The sequence below is a fragment of the Mixophyes fleayi genome, chromosome 2, assembly GCF_038048845.1.
Source record: "Mixophyes fleayi isolate aMixFle1 chromosome 2, aMixFle1.hap1, whole genome shotgun sequence".
Taxonomy (NCBI): domain Eukaryota; kingdom Metazoa; phylum Chordata; class Amphibia; order Anura; family Limnodynastidae; genus Mixophyes; species Mixophyes fleayi.
Genome location: NC_134403.1, coordinates 91793562 through 91811920, shown reverse-complemented (window position 1 = coordinate 91811920; position 18359 = coordinate 91793562). Strand labels below are relative to the sequence as shown.

The window sequence follows — 18359 nt, the reverse complement described above, 5'->3', positions numbered from 1 at the left end:
ACATGATCGCAGGGGAATGATTCCTCCACCCCTGCGATCGCATCCTGGTGCCTGGCTGTCACGGTGACAGCCAGGCTGAAGACAGAGTAGCGGAGACCAGCGGCGGGACCCCAGGTAAGTATATGTTGCTGTTGCTCATGGGGGGGGGGGGCGCTCATCAGGGGACGGGACACGGGGGGCCCATACTGGGCATGATTATTTCTGAAGGCGGCCCTGATTGAGCAACTTACATTTCTGTATTATTTGGTGAAACCTAGCAGATGCAGTGACTGTATATGGACTTTCAAGCATGTTATCCCAGTCTTTATCACTAACCCCATCCAGACCAGCCTCCCAGGCGAGTCTCTGCTTCTGAAGGCCATCCACACTCAGTCCACAAAGATAGTCGGTCCAGCCCCCTGAAACTGCAAGTAAAATATTACTTGATTTAGACTTATGTGTTATATTTATCATGAGAGTGAGAAGATAGCAGGACTGTCCTTTGTATGAAGTTTTTGATTACATTGGTCGATGTGATCATCTCCATGCTGCCAGCCCATTCAAATAATCCTGTCCCATAAAACAAAATCTAATTTTGCCACTGGGGTGAAAAACTAGGTGCATCTGTACTTAACAACGCATGCCCTGAGTCATTACAATCCTTCCATTGACATGGGCAAACTTTAATACCCCCACCCTAATTTTGACCTGCATAGCCAAGTGGACTTCCATAAAATCAGGCAGACTTGGGCAAAGTTAATGTGTAATGTCACAAAATTGCATTCACACTGCTGATTTGCACTTTTGCATGAGCCTTAATATGTGGTCAAGGAATAAAAATGACTTTTAACTGACATCGATGACCAAATATAGGTGACCAAAGAATATTTTAGAAGAAAAAATAAAACCTGAACTTAATGAAGGAGTTGGTCATAAATGTAAAAATAGGCTGAAGTTCTAAGTCATATTATTTTTCTTTACACTGTATGATTTCCTGTTGGACCTGCAAATCCACAAAAGGCTGCGCAGAGGGGCAGTTCCAAAAAACGAAATGTAGGTGCACTTCTGGTTATGCACAAGGTAGATAATTAGATGGCTGTTTGGGTATTGCAAGCCCATCTATTTTGTGGTTCATAATTTACCTTTATTGAAACACTTTGGGCCTGAGTCATTAAGGAGAGCAAATCATAAAAAAGGAGTAACTTTGCACATGGGCCAACCATGTTGTATTGGAGGGGAGGAAAATGTGGGGACAGATTCACAGTTGGGATAGGGTATGTCAGAGATAAACTTCAAACTTCAGTGTAAAAATAAAGTTATCAAGTATCTGTGTGCTAGATGAAAAACAGCCAGTATTTAACTTATGTGAAAAACAATAAACTAATTTGCACCCCTTGTATTGTAACATGGTGTGTTCCAGAGAACATTTACTCCTTTTTTTGCCTTACTTTTCTTAATGACTCAGACCCTTTATGTTATTTTTTTCATCTTACATGAAATGTGTATATTATTATAGGTGGCATTTAATAAGGTCATTTGTTATTTTTCTCCAAAGAATTGATCTTGTGAGCCATATTTATGTGTTACTGAGCATGACAACGTACTACTAATTTTCTGAAGCGTGCCAGATTGATGAGTAAGACCGCCTTATCCGTGTCCACTAATCATGCACAGCAAAACCCTGATTAATCCACCTGACTTTGCAGAAGATGATACATAAAAAACCCACTGAAACATCTATTTAAAAACCAAATGCCTTTTGGATTTCCTGAACTGCTTAATCAGTGAAAGAGGGAGCTGCCGAGGGCTCTTTTCCTACCTCTGTTGCTTTTTCCCTTTCAGAAACCTAAGACGCCTGTCCAAACCCCAGGGATTCCCGCAATGTGAAAGCGTCCATTAAATGTTATCCCAGGCTGAGTCTACTGCAGGAAATCAAAGTGTGTATAATAGCTCTTTCTTACTGATTAACCCTTTAGGCAAACTAACGGTACGATAATGACATTTTGCCTTGGCTTTGTCAAGAGATAATGAGAATATTGTAGGAAGATTGTACAGGGGATGTCCTACAAATCACTGTGTATCATATGAAATATTTATGTACAGTCATTTAAATTTAAGATGCCCCTCCGACAGGAATTTTACATTTATGGACAATATATATATATATATATATATATATATATATATATATATATATATATATATATATATACACACACACATACACATACACATACACACAATCCTTACTTTATCATCTGCTTGAAAAAGGAAAAAAATATACAGGTAAAAAACATACTTTATATTGGATATTCCGGAATGATATATTTTTCATCTACTCCTCATACTGTATAGTATTCAATGTAAACTGAGTGATCTAGAAATTAAAAAGTTTTAGGTTTATTTATACTGAACAACCCCTCCATGCCGTTATGTTAGACGTTTTATCACTGATCGTTTATAATAAAAAAATTCTGGGTCAGCTGAGCAATACTGGCCCAGAATGGTAAGGATTAATGCACCCTGTCATCAGGCCAGACGTGTGCATGTGTGAGCCACATTTGAGCTCTTAGTTCCACTAATGTGGAAAAAAATAAAAAGTTTAAAAAGTATTTTATTTTCAGAAAAATGAAAAATATTTAAATACCTTTGTACATTACAAATGCTTTATTCAAGAAATAAAGCATTTCTAAATGATTTTTTTCTGTTTTCGCCATCCTGAGATGTCAATAAAAGAATGGGTATTGCGTCGGCATAAATACTGCTTCAATTCTTGTGTTAAAAAGACTTCATGGGAATCCTCCAATGGCACGGCTGATGTCAGCAATATCAGTGTTATCGCCACTATTAACCTTTGATTTATATACTGCTTTTGAATAAATACTTTATTTTTCCAAAAGGTATTAAAAAGCATGGACATTGTCTGGGGTAAAATGTTTGAGGGACAAAAAAAAATAGTTGCCTCATATAGAGTTGGATGGAAATGGTTAGCATTTTAATGGTGTTTAAAGCATATAGGTCAGTGTAGGACCTGCATATAATGAGGTTCCCTTGATGCTGGGATGCAGGCTTAAATGTTTTGATCAAAATATGAACTAATACCTCATGTTTTCATTTTGCTAGACACACACAGATATGCAGTGTAAAGGATAAGCGCTGACAACTGTCTTTTTGTGTTGTATACATATATGGGCATTTATATTGCCACACAGCTGGCACCCCATACAATATGGTATATACTGAGTGCGGGCTCATTGCCAAGCAGCTGGTACCATATATAATGTGGGATATACCGAGCGCGGGCTTATTTTTTCTCTGGTTTTGTTTCAAAATATTTCCTTATTGTCATAGCAGCTGTCCATCAAGCCTATTTAAGGCACATATGGGTGTGGCTCACAAGCCAGCCCTTGCTCGATGTAAACCCCATCACCTGGGAGGTGAGTGCATCTGATTTTAACTGCATTTTAATGGTATTTAATGCATATAGGTCAGTGTAGGACCTACATATGTGAGGTGCCCTTGACGCTGGGATGCAGGCTTAAATGTTTTGCTCAAAATATGAACTTATACCTCATGTTTTCATTTTGCTAGACACACACAGATATGCAGTGTAAAGGATAAGCGCTGACAACTGTCTTTTTGTTTTGTATACATATATGGGCATTTATATTGCCACGCAGCTGGTACCACATACAATATGGGATATACTGAGCGCGGGCTTATTGCCAAGCAGCTGGTACCATATATAATGTGGGATATACCGAGCGCGGGCTTGTTTTTTCTCTGGTTTTGTTTCAGTGGTTAGCCTTGCTGCCTCAGAGCGCTGGGGCCATGAGTTTGATTCCCGACCAGGACCTTGTCTGAGTGGAGTTTGTATGTTCTCCCCATGTTTGTGTGGGTTTCCTCCAGGTGCTCTGGTTTCCTCCTGCTCTGCAAAAAACATACTGGTGGGTTAATTGGCTACTGACGAAATTAACCATAGTGTGTGTTAGGAAATTTAGGCTGTAAGCTCCAATGGGGCAGGAACTGATGCAAATGACAGATATTTTCTGTACAGCACTGCAGAATTTGTGTTGCTATATAAATAGATGATGATTGAGTCCTTTTTGTTCCCATAAAATATGCATTTCAGTAATGCCAATGTTTGTATGCCTTACACTTACTTCATAAAATGCATTAATGAACCCCAAGTGGGGTCTAGCAGGAAATAACCAATCAGAGCAGTTTTCTCACACTCTGACCAAATATTGTCCCGTCATTCTCTTTGTGGGCTCTGCAATGAGCAGTTCAGCAGTGTATATATGAATTTTTAAATTGCTTTTGGATTAAAAGTATTAGATGTGGAATATCATGTAGCAACAATTAATACAATCTTCTATAAATAATACAATGAATTCCATCAATACACATTGCTCTGGTTAGTCACAAATTTCAGTTTCAAAGCCATGGGAACCAGTCTGATATCTGACTCAGAGTTTATACACTAATCTTCTTTATGACTGATTCCTGTGTGGGATTGCTAATATCTGTCCATTCTTTTTCTGAATGAAGAATGCTAGAGAAAAATATAACTGATAGTCAGTAAAGTCCTTGGGGTGACCTTGATCTAAAGATTCATTTCCTGGCAGCAGACATTCTGAAAACGCTAAATCCCTTAGAAAACCAATAGGAAGCTACAACGTCACTGGATTGTTAATGCTGTAGCTTGTAATTGATATTTGATAGTCTAAGAAATAAAACATAAATTATAAAACAATAAGTAGCTTTGAAACCAGGGTTTCAGTAAATACATACATAAATTCTGTTAAAGTGCAAAAACTATGTGGCTTTGTGCATGTGAGCATTTTAAAGGCAAATCTTGCCTTTAAACACATTACCGTTTTAAATTTAACTGTCAAAGTCACCTAACATCGGCGATTTGCAAAACTCGCTCCTTAAAATTTATCCAGGACTGCAACATGAAGAAGCTCTAAATAGATATATTAAAATCCTCATATCCACTCCCTAACCCAATACTATTGCTTCCATCTCAACAACATCGTTCGTATCAGACCCTTTCTCTCTCATGATGCCACCAAAACCTTCATTCATTCTCTGATTATTTCCCTCCTTGATTAACTCCAACCTTCTCCTGACTACCCCCCATCCATCTTGCTCCTCTTCAATCTATACTTAATGCTGAGTGATATAACTTTCTAGCCGGTCCAACTCTGCCTCCTCTCTCTGTCAAGCCTTCCACTAGCTCCCTTTCCCCTACAGAATCCTCTTCACCCTCATCTTCAAAGCTTTCTTAAACTCCTCTGCTCCCTACATCTCTAACCTCATCTACATGCAAACTCCTTTTCATCCTCTGATACGCTAACGACCTATGCTTCATCTCTCCTCTGGTAAACATGTCTCAATCTCGCTTCCAAGAATGGCGCTTTGTTGCAGAAATACCACTTCGGTCATAACTATATGATCTCTCCAAAAGTGGCTGCAACCTGAGAAATAGTCATCCAACTGAATGATCTAAATACTGGCCATAGACCACTGTATCTATGGTTTGAACTGGGGGTTGCAAAGGTGAGTATTTCAGTCTGATCCACAGTCAAATGAAGAACTTGCTACTGTCGTAGAGAGGTTTGGAGCACTGCAATAAATGTCCAAACCTCTGATGTGGTTTCCAACGGCAATTCCCCGACAGAAGCCGGGTTTATGTGTCTGTTCGAGGGGAAAGATACTGCAAACTAGAAACCAGCTAAGGCCGCATCTGCTCTGCTATGCTTTGAGTGTGATAAACTGGGCCACATCCTCTGATGAAGCCGTTCTAAGTAATGGAGAAACGCGTCAGCCCTAGGACTGGATATCTATTCATTGGCACGGTGAATTCATAGACTTTTTGAATGTCAGAACCCAGGGGGGGTCTTAATTTAACCGTGGAGTGCAGGTGTGTGTGTGGGAAGGGGGGTAATTATTGTGCTGTTTTATTTGTGGGGTGATGGTGGGACAATTTAATTTAATAGTGGGGCCTATGACTTTATAATGGGGTAATTGGACCTTTAATTTAATGCTGGGGTGGTTTGGGAGCTATTTATTGATTGTGGTCTGTTTGTGGAAAATGAGATCTATTTATTAAATGTGATTATGTATTATTTAATTACTGTAATTGTTGTGGGAAATGGTAATATTTGTTAATTGTAAATGCTATTTTATTATTATTATTTATAAGGCGCCACAAGGCATCCGCAGCGCCGTACAGAGACAGACAAAATTACAATACAATGGGAGACAGCACAGTACAGTAAACACAGCAACTCAGTAAGCTCAATGCACAGCTAGAGAGGGCGGGGAAGGGGGAGGGAGGATCCGCAAACGACGGGGCCCAAGAAGGAGGGCGCGGAAGACAGGGAGACCCCCAGGGGGGAGGAGGGAGCGAGAGTGGACGTGGGGTGGAGGACCCTCGAGGAGGAGGGCTAAGTAGCTGGAGAGCAGAGTTAGAAGTGGTGGAAACAGGAGGAGAGATGGCCCTGCTCAGAGGAGCGTACAATCTAAGGGGAGGGGTGGACAGACAGAGAGACGCAGGGGAGAGAGGGAGAGTAGGGGGACGGAGGCAGAAGATAAGGTAGGAAGTTAAGTGGGAGACAGAAAGGCTTTAAGAAAAAGGTGGGTTTTTAGGGCCCGTTTGAAACTGGACAGATTAGGGGAAGTTCTGATGGAGGGAGGGAGCTTGTTCCAGTGGAGGGGGGCAGCGCGGACGAAGTCTTGGATACGCGCGTGGGAGGAGGTTATAAGGGGGGAAGAGAGGCGACGGTCAGAGGCAGAACGGAGAGGGCGGGATGGAGCATGAATAGAGAGGAGGGTGGAGATGTAGGGCGCAGTGGAGTTGGCGAGGGCCTTGTAGGTGAGTGTGAGGAGCTTAAAGAGGATTCTGAAGGGGAATGGGAGCCAGTGAAGGGCTAGGTAGAGGGGGGAGACAAAAGAGGAGCGGCGAGAGAGGAAAATAAGCCTAGCTGCAGCGTTAAGGACGGAACGAAGGGGATCGAGATGAGAGTGGGGGAGGCCAGTGAGGAGGAGGTTGCAGTAGTCCAGGCGGGAGATGATCAGAGAGTGGATAAGGCATTTGGTGGCATCTTGGGAGAGGAAGGGCCGGATGCGAGCGATGTTGCGCAGCTGGAAGCGGCAGGATTTAGCAATAGAGAGGATGTGGGGGCCAAAGGAGAGAGAGGAGTCGAGGATGACACCAAGGCAGCAAAGTTGGGGGACAGGGGAGATAGAGGTGTTGTCGACAGTGATGGAGAGGTCAGAAGGGGATGGGGTATGAGAGGGAGGAAAAACTATGAGCTCAGTTTTGGCAAGGTTAAGTTTGAGGAATCGAGAGGACATCCAGGAGGAGATGGCAGAGAGGCAGGCGGACACCCTAGAGAGGAGGGAGGGAGAGAGATCAGGAGAGGAGAGGTATAGTTGAGTGTCGTCAGCGTAAAGGTGGTAGCTGAAGCCGAAGGAGCTGATGAGTTCACCCAGGGAGGAGGTGTATAGAGAGAAGAGTAAGGGTCCCAGAACAGAGCCCTGAGGGACCCCGACTGGAAGGGTGGATGGGGGGGAGAGAGACCCAGAGGTGGTGACAGAGAAGGAACGGTGAGTAAGGTAAGAGGTGAACCAGGACAGGACTGGGCCGGAGAGGCCGAAAGACTGGAGGGTGTGAAGGAGGAGGGGGTGGTCAACGGTGTCAAAGGCTGCAGAGAGGTCAAGGAGGATGAGAAGGGAGAAGTGGCCCCTGGCTTTAGCAGAGAGGAGGTCATTGGTGACTTTAGCAAGGGCAGTTTCAGTGGAGTGGAGGGGGCGGAAACCAGACTGGAGAGGATCAAGGAGGGAGTATTCAGAAAGGTAGGAGGTGAGACGGCTGCAGACGAGCCTCTCGAGAATTTTGGAGGCAAAAGGGAGAAGAGATATGGGGCGATAGTTCGAGAGAGAAGTGGGGTCGAGATTAGGTTTCTTAAGAATGGGGGATACGAGAGCATATTTGAAGGAGGAGGGGAAGATGCCAGTGGAGAGGGAGAGATTAAAGAGGTGAGCGAGGTGGGAGCAGGTGGTGGGGGAAAGGGAGCGTAGAAGGTGGGAGGGGATGGGATCCAGGGGACAGGTAGTGGGGGGGAGGGGAGGATGAAATGAGAGAGTGGACTTCCTCGCCGGTGGTGGGACGGAAAGAGTGGAGGGGAAGGTGGTTGGGGGGGAGGACAGAAGAGTGGGAGGGGTAGAAAAGAGAGTGGAGGAGGAGATTTCAAGTCGGATGGCCTCGATTTTAGAGGAGAAGAAGGAGGCGAAATCGGAGGCAGTCAGGGAGGAGGGAGGGGGGGAGGGGAGGGGGCCAAGAGAGTGCTGAAGGTGGCAAAGAGGCGGCGGGGGTTAGAGGACTGGGAAGAGATGAGGGATTTAAAGAAAGATTGTTTAGCGAGTGAGAGGGCAGAGCTGTAGGATGAAAGGATGAATTTAAAGTGAAGGAAGTCAGCCAGGGAGCGGGATTTTCTCCAGTGACGTTCGGCGGAACGGGAGCATTTTTGGAGGAAGCGGGTAAATTTGGAGTGCCAGGTTTGGGGTTTGGAGCAGCGGGGGTGGACGGAGTGGGCAGGGGCGACCACGTCCAGAGCGGAGGTGAGGGTGTGATTGTAGAGGGAGACCGCCTGGTTGGGGCAGGCCTGGGAGGAAAGGGGAGAAAGAAGGGTATTGAGAGAGGAGGACAGAGAGGCAGGGTCAAGAGCGTCGAGGTTGCGTATGGACAGAGTAGGTTTGGGGAGGGGGAGGGGAGCAGGAGATGAGAGAGAGAAGGAGAGGAGATGTGATCGGATAGAGGAAAGGGAGAGATGGAGAAGTCAGAGAGATTACATATGTAGCAGAAGACAAGATCAAGGGTGTGGCCAAGGCAGTGGGTAGAGGAGGAAGTCCATTGGGTAAGGCCAAGGGAGGAAGAAAGGGGGAGCAGTTTGCAGGAAGCAGGGTCAGAGGGATTGTCCATGGGGAAGTTAAAGTCGCCGAGGATGATGGAGGGGAGGTCGGAGGAGAGGTGGTGAGGAAGCCAGGCAGCGAAGTTATCAAGGAAGAGGGAGGTGAGGCCAGGGGTGCGGTAGACGACAGTGATGCGGAGATCGATGGGGAAGAAGAGGCGGATGGAGTGGGCTTCAAAGGAGGAGATGGAGAGGGAGGGTTCAGGGGGAATGACACGAAAAGTACAGGAGGAGGATAGGATGAGGCCCACTCCCCCACCTGGGCGGAGTGGGTGAAGGAGAGGCCACCATAGGAGAGGGCAGCGGGGGAAGTAGTATCAGAATCGGAGAGCCAGGTTTCAGTAACGGCAAGCAGGTTAAAGGAGTTGGATAGAAAGAGGTCGTGGATAGCAGTCAGCTTGTTGCGGACGGATCTGGCATTCCAGAGGGCACAGAAATTTATTTAAATTATTACTGGGCCCGCCCCACCCCCCTGGGCCCGGCCATGTCAGAGGGCCTCATTGCTGATTTTCTTTTACATTTATTTAACCTTTTTTTTAATAACAATTTTGTTTTCTCTCGTCTTTTTTTTTATGCCAGGAGGCGGAGTGTGTCTCCGACCCGTTCAATGGTGGGGGGGGGGGGGTGTCTCCTACCCGTACGTTGGTGAGGGGAGCTGGATGGTTAACAAAAAAAGTAACATACTCACGTGTTCGCGGAGCCAGCGTCCCTCCTCTCTGCGCCATTCACACTGAATGTCAGGCGTAAGTACTGTGTATCTATGGTACCAGGGTGCCCAGAGTTAAAGTACTGTGTATCCATGGTACTGGGCTGCCCAGAGGTAAAGTACTGTTTATCCATGGTACTGAGCTGCCCAGATATCTAATCCACATATCACTCTTTATCATCAGTAATTAATACACTTCTAAATATAAATATCATGCTACTTCCTACAAACTGACATTTAATTTCTATTTTTATTTTCACAAAAATAATCTTGTATATTCCTATTTTCAGTATAAATAACAGTCTTTATATTCCGTAATTAACCATCCCTATTCAGAACGTTTCATGCTCCTAGACAATATGGGGGCCTAGATAGTTCACCGATGGATTTTCAATCCACATTCTCTTTTGTAAAAACATCTTTAATTAGATTATAGAATGTAACTGTGTTTCTTTACAGTTAACATCTATATTAGCATCACAGTATTTCAAGATTAAATCTTATCCCATACATCAAATATCATTCAGCTCTATAGTTTAATTTAAGCCTTGCAGGGTTAACATTCTAAACAAAGATCCAGAGATGCATCCCGCCTACATAGCGTCCTGTATTGATCTCATCTTTTGGTTTGTCAGGTTGTCATTTGTAGAATTTCCTCTCATCCTTTTCTGATTTTCTGAAAATCACATCAGGTTTTTCTGCTATTAAAGCAGTTAAACTTTCATCCAGTCTTAACAAACTGTACTTTTTCTACAATGTTCCTAATCCTCGTAGAATATGGGTTATATTGCGAACTAAATGCTAGAGAGCTCTCAGCCTTTCTATTGCTAATTCCATTCTGAATATTAGCCCTATCGATATCCGTCTCTCTTTTCACATTTTCAATCCTACCCTTCCTCTCAATTTCTTTTATATTTGATACTTCTCCCTTTTCATTTCCTCTCATTATTTTTCCTCTTTCGGTTTTACACATCAGGAAGGACTCTATCATATCTCCAAGACTCTTCCTAGAAGATCTTCCTTGTCGTAAAAAGGTCTTCTTCTGTAGCTCAGTTTCTCCTTAGTCTAAGAAACTGTCCTTTAGGGATGTTTTTTTTTCATACTTCCAAATGATTACTTTTATAATACAAATATACATTCCAATCTACTTTATTGATGTATGTCTTTGTAAAAATGTTTAATGTACTATTGATAAGACAATTCACTATATACACTAGTAAACTGCAACGCGTTGGTGTTATTATAAATGTAGCTATAAGGTATAAATGAAGCTTCAAAATGCAGTAGTTAAAAAGGTAAATGTAAAAGTTTAATTAATCAAACCGTTGATCCCAATGTCATAATAGGCAGGACAGGTGGTAGCAGCTATTCTCCTTCAAGTTGGTGCACCAAATTGATGTCGCAATTGACACTTACAGTTGGTGAGTGTCTGGTGTCCAAGCAGAACCAGTAGGAGGGGTCAGTAATGGCATTTACTGATGGTAAGTACTCCAACACAAGTTTGTTAAGGCCCTAACCTACAGGGTTCAAAAGTATCACAGAGACACTTTCCAAAAGTGGAAATAAGACATCTATCTGGGCTTATAAACTACACATGATGGAGACTTGGGCTTAGCGGTGGAAATATGAACCCCACATTTTTAGACTTTTCCTACATATTTCCCTACAATCATTTTCTTTTAATATCCTGCTCCTCCCATCTTAACTGAAGTCAGTACACTGATCGCATCCTGTGCTGAAGGATATGCACCATCCAGTTGTCAATAGAGCTCCACTGAAGAGGACTGTAGAGATTGTAATCCCTGGTATGAACAAGCTTTAAGGGGTAGACAATATATTAGTAAAAAATATGCTTGTCAGTACATTTGTATAAATTGTCAATAAAAATATCTGTAAGGATTTACAATCCTGTTCCTGCAGCTCCTATTTTGTCGAACACGGGTTAAGTTTAATGTACAGCGGGTGTTTCAAATTACATACTGTGCATAACAAAATAATCAATATTCAGTGTCAAATTTCATTGGTTCAACAGCTCAAGCTAAATTAAAGCATCACATCAACCCTGTTTCAGTGGAACTTACAATCTACTTTCCCTAGCACTGGCAAATGTACACAAATGTACACAATAAGGCCAATTTAGTCATAAGAAAAAACAATTTACCAGTATGTTTTGGAATGTAGGAAGAAACCATCGCATCCTGAGGTAACACACAAACACACAAACTACACACAGATAACACATGGGTCAGACTACAACCCAAGAGCTATGGTAATGCGTCATCTACCAGAAAGCTGAATGTCACAGCTTCTTATAAAATTCTTCTTGAAAAAACGCCTCATACTGGAGTAATACCCAAAGGCTAAACATATTCAAGGCACTCAATTTGGGCCCTTATATGATACACTAAATATGAGTACATGCAGTGTCAGACTAGTCCACTGAGGTCTAGGGGGAGGGGCTAATACCTGCTTTGGAGGTGCAGCCTGTGCTGGTCTGTGGTACACACGAGTTTCCTGCCGGCAGTAACTCATCAGCAGTCCTTGTTATGCACTGATTGGCTGAGAGGCATCACAGGGTCACTCAGCCAATCAGAGCATAGACACGCCCCCTACCCACACTGCCCTAAGCCACAGAGCATACTGGATGCAGCCCAGCATGAGCAGGTAAGTGTGATGGAGTGTGAGTGTGAGTCTGAGAGAGAGTGCAAGTCAGTGTGTATGAGAAAGTTATGTGTGTCTATGTTATGTGTGTGTTTATGATAATTGTGTGTCTGTATGTGTCTGAGAATTGTTTGTGTGTGTGTGTATGAGAAATATGTGTGTGTGAGAAATATATATATATATATATATATGTATATATATAAAATGTGTGTGAGTGTGTATGAGAAATATGTTAGGAGATTTACTGACAGTTGGCAACTATTCCCATAATGTATTAAATGAACTATGTTGTATGTGTGTTTACCTCAGATTTATTGAGTAGATTAAATAAATTGTCTTTCAGCGATTGTGGGAGCTTTTTTTATTTAGCTTTCATAAGTGTAGTTGCCCTGACATTATTCTTCTTAGTGTATATACTCGTAGTTGATTTTTATTTTGTAGGCCATAGTCAAGAAAAGTGGTACTTGTCTTGTGTGTTGTACAAACTAAGGAACATTTCATATCATTTCTTTTAAAGCACATTACAAAGATTTTTAGAGAGAGATTAATTTACAGTGGCCATACCATTAATTAACATGCTACATTAAAGGGGAATTATTATTATTTAACTTTTTCATAATTATTAATAAAAAACTCATAATAATACACAAATGTCAAATGTACTGTTCAGTATTACACAGATTTTTCATTGCATCTCCATTAACATGTAAAATGGTAGTCACAAACTGTCCTCCCATCACAAACAACTGAAAGCTCATCCTCAATATTTAGGACTCGGCACTAAGTGGATCTGATACACGCTCCTGTGTTTAGATCCACAAAACTACACAGAGTATGACAACAAGCCTGTCAAGCAATATCTAGTGCCTGTGTCGGACTGACCCACCAGGATACTGGTCATATCCCTGGTGGGTCCCACTACTTGACCCCCTAGGGATAGAGGGATTTCATGTGTGTGTCTGTGTGTGCCAAGCATTGCATAGTAGGTTCCTGCTGCCAGACACCCCAAATGCCACAATCTCTCTCTCTGTTCACTGCCAGTCCCCCCTTGCTGACACTGGCCCCACCAACACATTATTCCTCTCTTCTGCAAGACATCCCTGCTGCTGTACCTCACCTGCCACAATCTTTCCCTAACAGACACTAGGGTAGTCTCCCTACACCACTGTCATAGCTGAACAGAAGACATCAGAAGAGAGAAGACAGAAGAAAGAGAGAAAGAAGGATAGATCATGGTAGTTTTGTTATAGGTTAGTACATATATAGGGTTTTTATACATTACTATTATTATAAATATTTAAATGTTTAATTTTTTAGAATGTTTAATATTTTTTTCAAGCTGTCACTATTACCACTCTGTCGACAATGACACCTTCAGTCTCATCCTTTCGAGATATCGATGTTGGCGTTTTCATAATCGGGATAATGACTACCACCGGCCTCTGGGGTAAATTAGGGCCATTTGAAGGCTACTGGACAAACTAGTTGCTCCTTGTACTCACACAACACTCCCCCACTTCTTACCTTGTACTGAGAAAGCGGCCGGGAGGTGGTGGGGAGAGGGATGCAGGATTCAGTGCTGTCTGTGGGTGCTGTCAGCTGCTATCAGCTAAATCAGAAAGTGTGTTTCATTTTAACTCTTAGTGCTCAGAGCAGGGTCCTGAGAAAAATTAAAAAACACTTAATAAGTGACATTATGTCCATCTTTAGGTGCCCTCGATATGTTGACGCTCTAGGTCACTGCCTTAGTACTAATTGTGACGCTGACCCAGATAAAATAACACATCCAGATTTAATGAATATAAAGTTTGTGACTTTTGATATTTCAGCTCTTATCTCTTCCCCTGGTTTGCATTTGATATTCTACTCCTGCTTCAGCAACTGCTCTCACTCCCACGCTGCATCTGTTCTCAGGAGATCTCTGCTTTACCTCATCTGCTTCCACAACTTGTACTGAGAGCTCACACATCCATGACCTCCGCAGTTCCTCTAACTCCCTGCCTTTCACAATTTCCTTTGAAACACCTGAAAGTTTCTGTGCAGATATCAAACATGCACAATAAGCAGTGATCTTTATGCCATCCATTAGACATCATAGCAGTGAGAGCAGAGTAGTGATGATGCTCTAACAATGTGGGCAGGTCTACACTGAAGTCCTGGAAGACTAAATTGCAGAGGGGCTGAGCTTCCAGAAGCTTTGTGCTGTGATCTGAGAGCTGTGGCAGCAAGTGCTCCTGATATGCTCTCCGTCTGCAAAGGGTAGCGTCCTACTTGCATGTCGCTTTCCAATTCCAGTGTGTTCCTGCTAAACGAGGTAAAGCTTTCCTTGTAAGAGTCTTTAGGGGTAGTTTTCCACACTGTGAATATATCTGTTAGATTATTAATCAATGTAACACTGATGCAAAACAGAAAAATATAATACAGCTGGGAGAAACCATACAAGTAACTTTTTGTGCATATAACATGTCTAAATGTGATTATTATTATGAATTATTATTATTTTAGTCAGTTATGTCTTTTCTCATAGAACTGTTTTTGCTGTAGAGGGAAAAGCTTTGTACAGGACATATAACATGGTCAAAGGACATATAGTATGGTTAAAGCAAATTTGCAATTTACATTTTTCAAACTTAAGCTGGAAACACACACTACAGAAAATTACATCAGAAGTGATTTCTGTAACGATTTTGACAATCACTGACGAAGATGCAGATTTGTGTGAACACACCTACACGATTTACCTTCAGATCTATGCTCTTCATCTGTCATAACCACCAGCAGAAATGACCGTGACTCTGCACACCATAGATATCTGCCTACACTGCTGGTCGTGAGTGCATACACACTTCCACATTTGCCTGACATTGTTACATTGTTGATTGTGATTTTTAGGAAGATTATAAAACCAAATCAAATGATACCATGTGTTTTGGTAAGATAAAACATGATTGTGGGATCATGTTTAATATCACCTATGTTACAAATTGGGGGAAAAACAATTTAAATCATGAACAAATGTGGGTACTAAGGATATTTGTAACTATTCCCTTTCAGTTCAAACTTTTTAATTTTGTGACTTTTCATTTTTTAAAAGACTGTTTACCTATTGCATATACTGTGATATAATCCAGACTACTTGCTGCCTTTTACAATTAATATATTTTATTCTTCAATATATAACTCACGATGAAGAGGGTATCTGTTTGTTTTTGTAAATGTTACCAACGGGACATGCTGCTCTTTAATGTACAGCATCCCTCTGCTTTGCCAATGACTATGACAGCTAGTTTTCTAAAATACCATTAGAAAACCTCAACCTCACCTTAGGATTTTCTAATGTATGTTATTTAGTGTATAAAATAAATAAGACTATAACTAATATTTACAAGATCTATCTTAAAGTGTGCCTATAACCTCCATGCACTGAAGGCAGACAATATTCTTATGAATGTAACCTACCCATCCACAAAGAACAAGTAAGATCCTTTAGTTAATGCTACCCATTATCCGGTCTTATGCCATACTTATCATGGGGCACATCCGCTGAGAGACGTATTTCTGGCACTCTTTGACTAATGTAATAAAAACCTTTAAATGTATGAAAGTATTAGTATGTGTTTAAAGGGATACAAGATAGTTCTGATGTGCCCCACTCTCATGATTAACCCCATTGCTGCTGAGGATTTTTCACACCCCTGTCTTGAGCTTATTTTGGCACTTATTGGGCTCACCTCATCCCTGGGCTCTCTCTCTATTTTCCCCCTAGTGCCAGGGTCACTCCAGATGTTATTGTGCACATGTATTATGGCGTTATCAGTTACGCCTCCTTCACCTGGCAGTGGAGGAATGACTTGCGCTGCATTGTTAGGAGCACTTATGGTTTGCATCTCCCAAAGCGGAGAGCGAGCGTACTCTTTATAGTGCGCTGGGTAGACCATCTAGCTGTAACAGCGCAAAAAAGAGATTTGTCATGGACATCTAATGTGCATCATAAATGAGGTCCACTGTGTGATGACAGTGGCACTATAAGAGGATGTGGAGCTGTAGGTTTTTCTCCATATCATTGGATTGCAAGCATTTATGTATATTATTCTCCAACTGAAAAGATTGTTAGATTTCTCTATGTACTATTTCAGCTATCTATTAAATTAATCTGTGAGCAATGTTTGTTTTAATACATATGCAGTTCCTATTTTGTATATAGAAACAGGAGGACGGAATGGAGAAATATTTTGCTGATATTTATCCTATAGCCAGCAAGAACTTGTAGTATTATATATTATAAACCCATCAGTTAATTTATTATGTGTTCTTTTTGTACTGTAATTAACACAATATTTTGCTGAATTTATCTGCATTAAGTTAATACTTAGATATTGTATTATATTAGCAGATATTTCTCCTTTGATATGTGTATATTTTTAGTTAGGAGTATATGCAAGGAAACTTGATACGTTTCTAATGGTATATTGATTGGTATTTTGCTGATGCATGACTGTAATTCTGTCCACTTCTGAAAGTAATGGGCTACAGAGTATGATAGTGTTTTCCAAGAAATGAGGCACAAATAGAGTGATAAAAGCAGTATACTCTACTGTCTGAGCAGGGCTTCTTCTTTACATGAAAATAACCCCTGCTGGTCCCATCGCATCCTCTGGTCCTGAGCACCAGTGCTATCATCCCTCTCTAACTCCCAGGCTTCAGACAACTGTGTCTTTTACTATATAAAGTAATAGCAAGTGGAGGACGAACAGAAGTCTCTGGTTCAGTCTCAGCCATAACACATAGGCAGTTCATATAAATAGATTCCTGCTAGTGAAACATGAGTAGGACATAAGGCGAGACTAACAATAAAACTGCATTGAAGCTTTAGATATACTTTTAGAGGTCACTGATGAAAAGAACTCCAGAGTGTATAAACCAAATCCATAAACACTTGAGTCATATGTAGGTGGAGGGGTGAAGAAAGAAGCTTTCCATAAGTGGAACCAGAGTATTTTTAAGATAGATTTAATAAAAATAAAAGAACAAAATCTAGTGGAGATCTACAAATTGTATATAGTAATGTTATACAAAATATAATATGTTATTCACAATATTGCAATAATAGTTCTTTGATTAGTTTAAGACCCTTCTCTTTCAATAGTTTCTTAACCAGATTTTTATTATTATTATTATTATTATTATTATTATTATTATTATCATTTATTTGTTAGGCGCCACAAGGTATCCGCAGCGCCGCACACAGTACTAACAGTAGACTATACAGGGTGAAACCATACAGAACAATGAACAAAAAGTACCAATACTTCAGAAACTCCGGCTAGTCATATGCAGTAAAGACGGAGCGGAAGAACAGGTATGGAGACAGGAGGGGAGGGTGCACTAACCCTTTCTGTTAGTGCACCCACCCTGGACCCTGTCATCACCAGGAAAAGCAGCACTCTCCTCATGTTAGCAATGTCTAGGCAGCTCATTCAGACCTGTCCAGAGTGAATGTGGATGACTAGTGGAATCTAGTAAGGTGCCTTATTAGTTATAGTACCACAGATCCATAGCACAAAATGCTGTATATACAGCTGTGAGACTCCTCCTCCTGTGATTGCAAATGTATATAAAGCGCTAGGTAGGGGGCACTATTGAAAGAGGTTTTGTAAAATTAGGCTACAAAACACAACCCCTCGGGTTAGAAAAAGTGGAGATGTTGCCTATAGCAACCAACCAGATTCTAGCTATCATTTTGTAGAATGTACTAATTAAATAATAACTAGAATCTGATCTCCGCTTTTTCATACCCGCAACTTGAAAAGGTAGGGGGCACTATTGAAAGAGATTTTGTAAAATTAGGCTACAAAACACAACCTCTCGTGATCATACCTAGAGACAACATGGCTTTTTTTCAGTATGATGGTAGCGCTACCTCGTGATTTTATTCTTTTAATTACCAATATCCATAGTGTTTTCGGAGAGCCTAGCTCTTTCAGTCGCTTCCACAGTGCTTTTCAGTTTGTTTGTTTTATTTTGAGACTTTT

General features: G+C 41.5%; 1 protein-coding gene across 1 annotated transcript in view; it reads left to right on the top strand.

The window, feature by feature from the left end:
• Positions 1-14477: 14477 nt before the first annotated feature.
• Positions 14478-18359, top strand: part of CACNB3 (calcium voltage-gated channel auxiliary subunit beta 3) — a 184394-nt gene continuing 180512 nt past the window's right edge. The window contains exon 1 of the mRNA XM_075199646.1: positions 14478-14641. Within this exon, the coding sequence (XP_075055747.1) occupies positions 14603-14641 (39 nt within the window). The 5' untranslated portion in view covers positions 14478-14602. The remainder of the gene's footprint in view (positions 14642-18359) is intronic.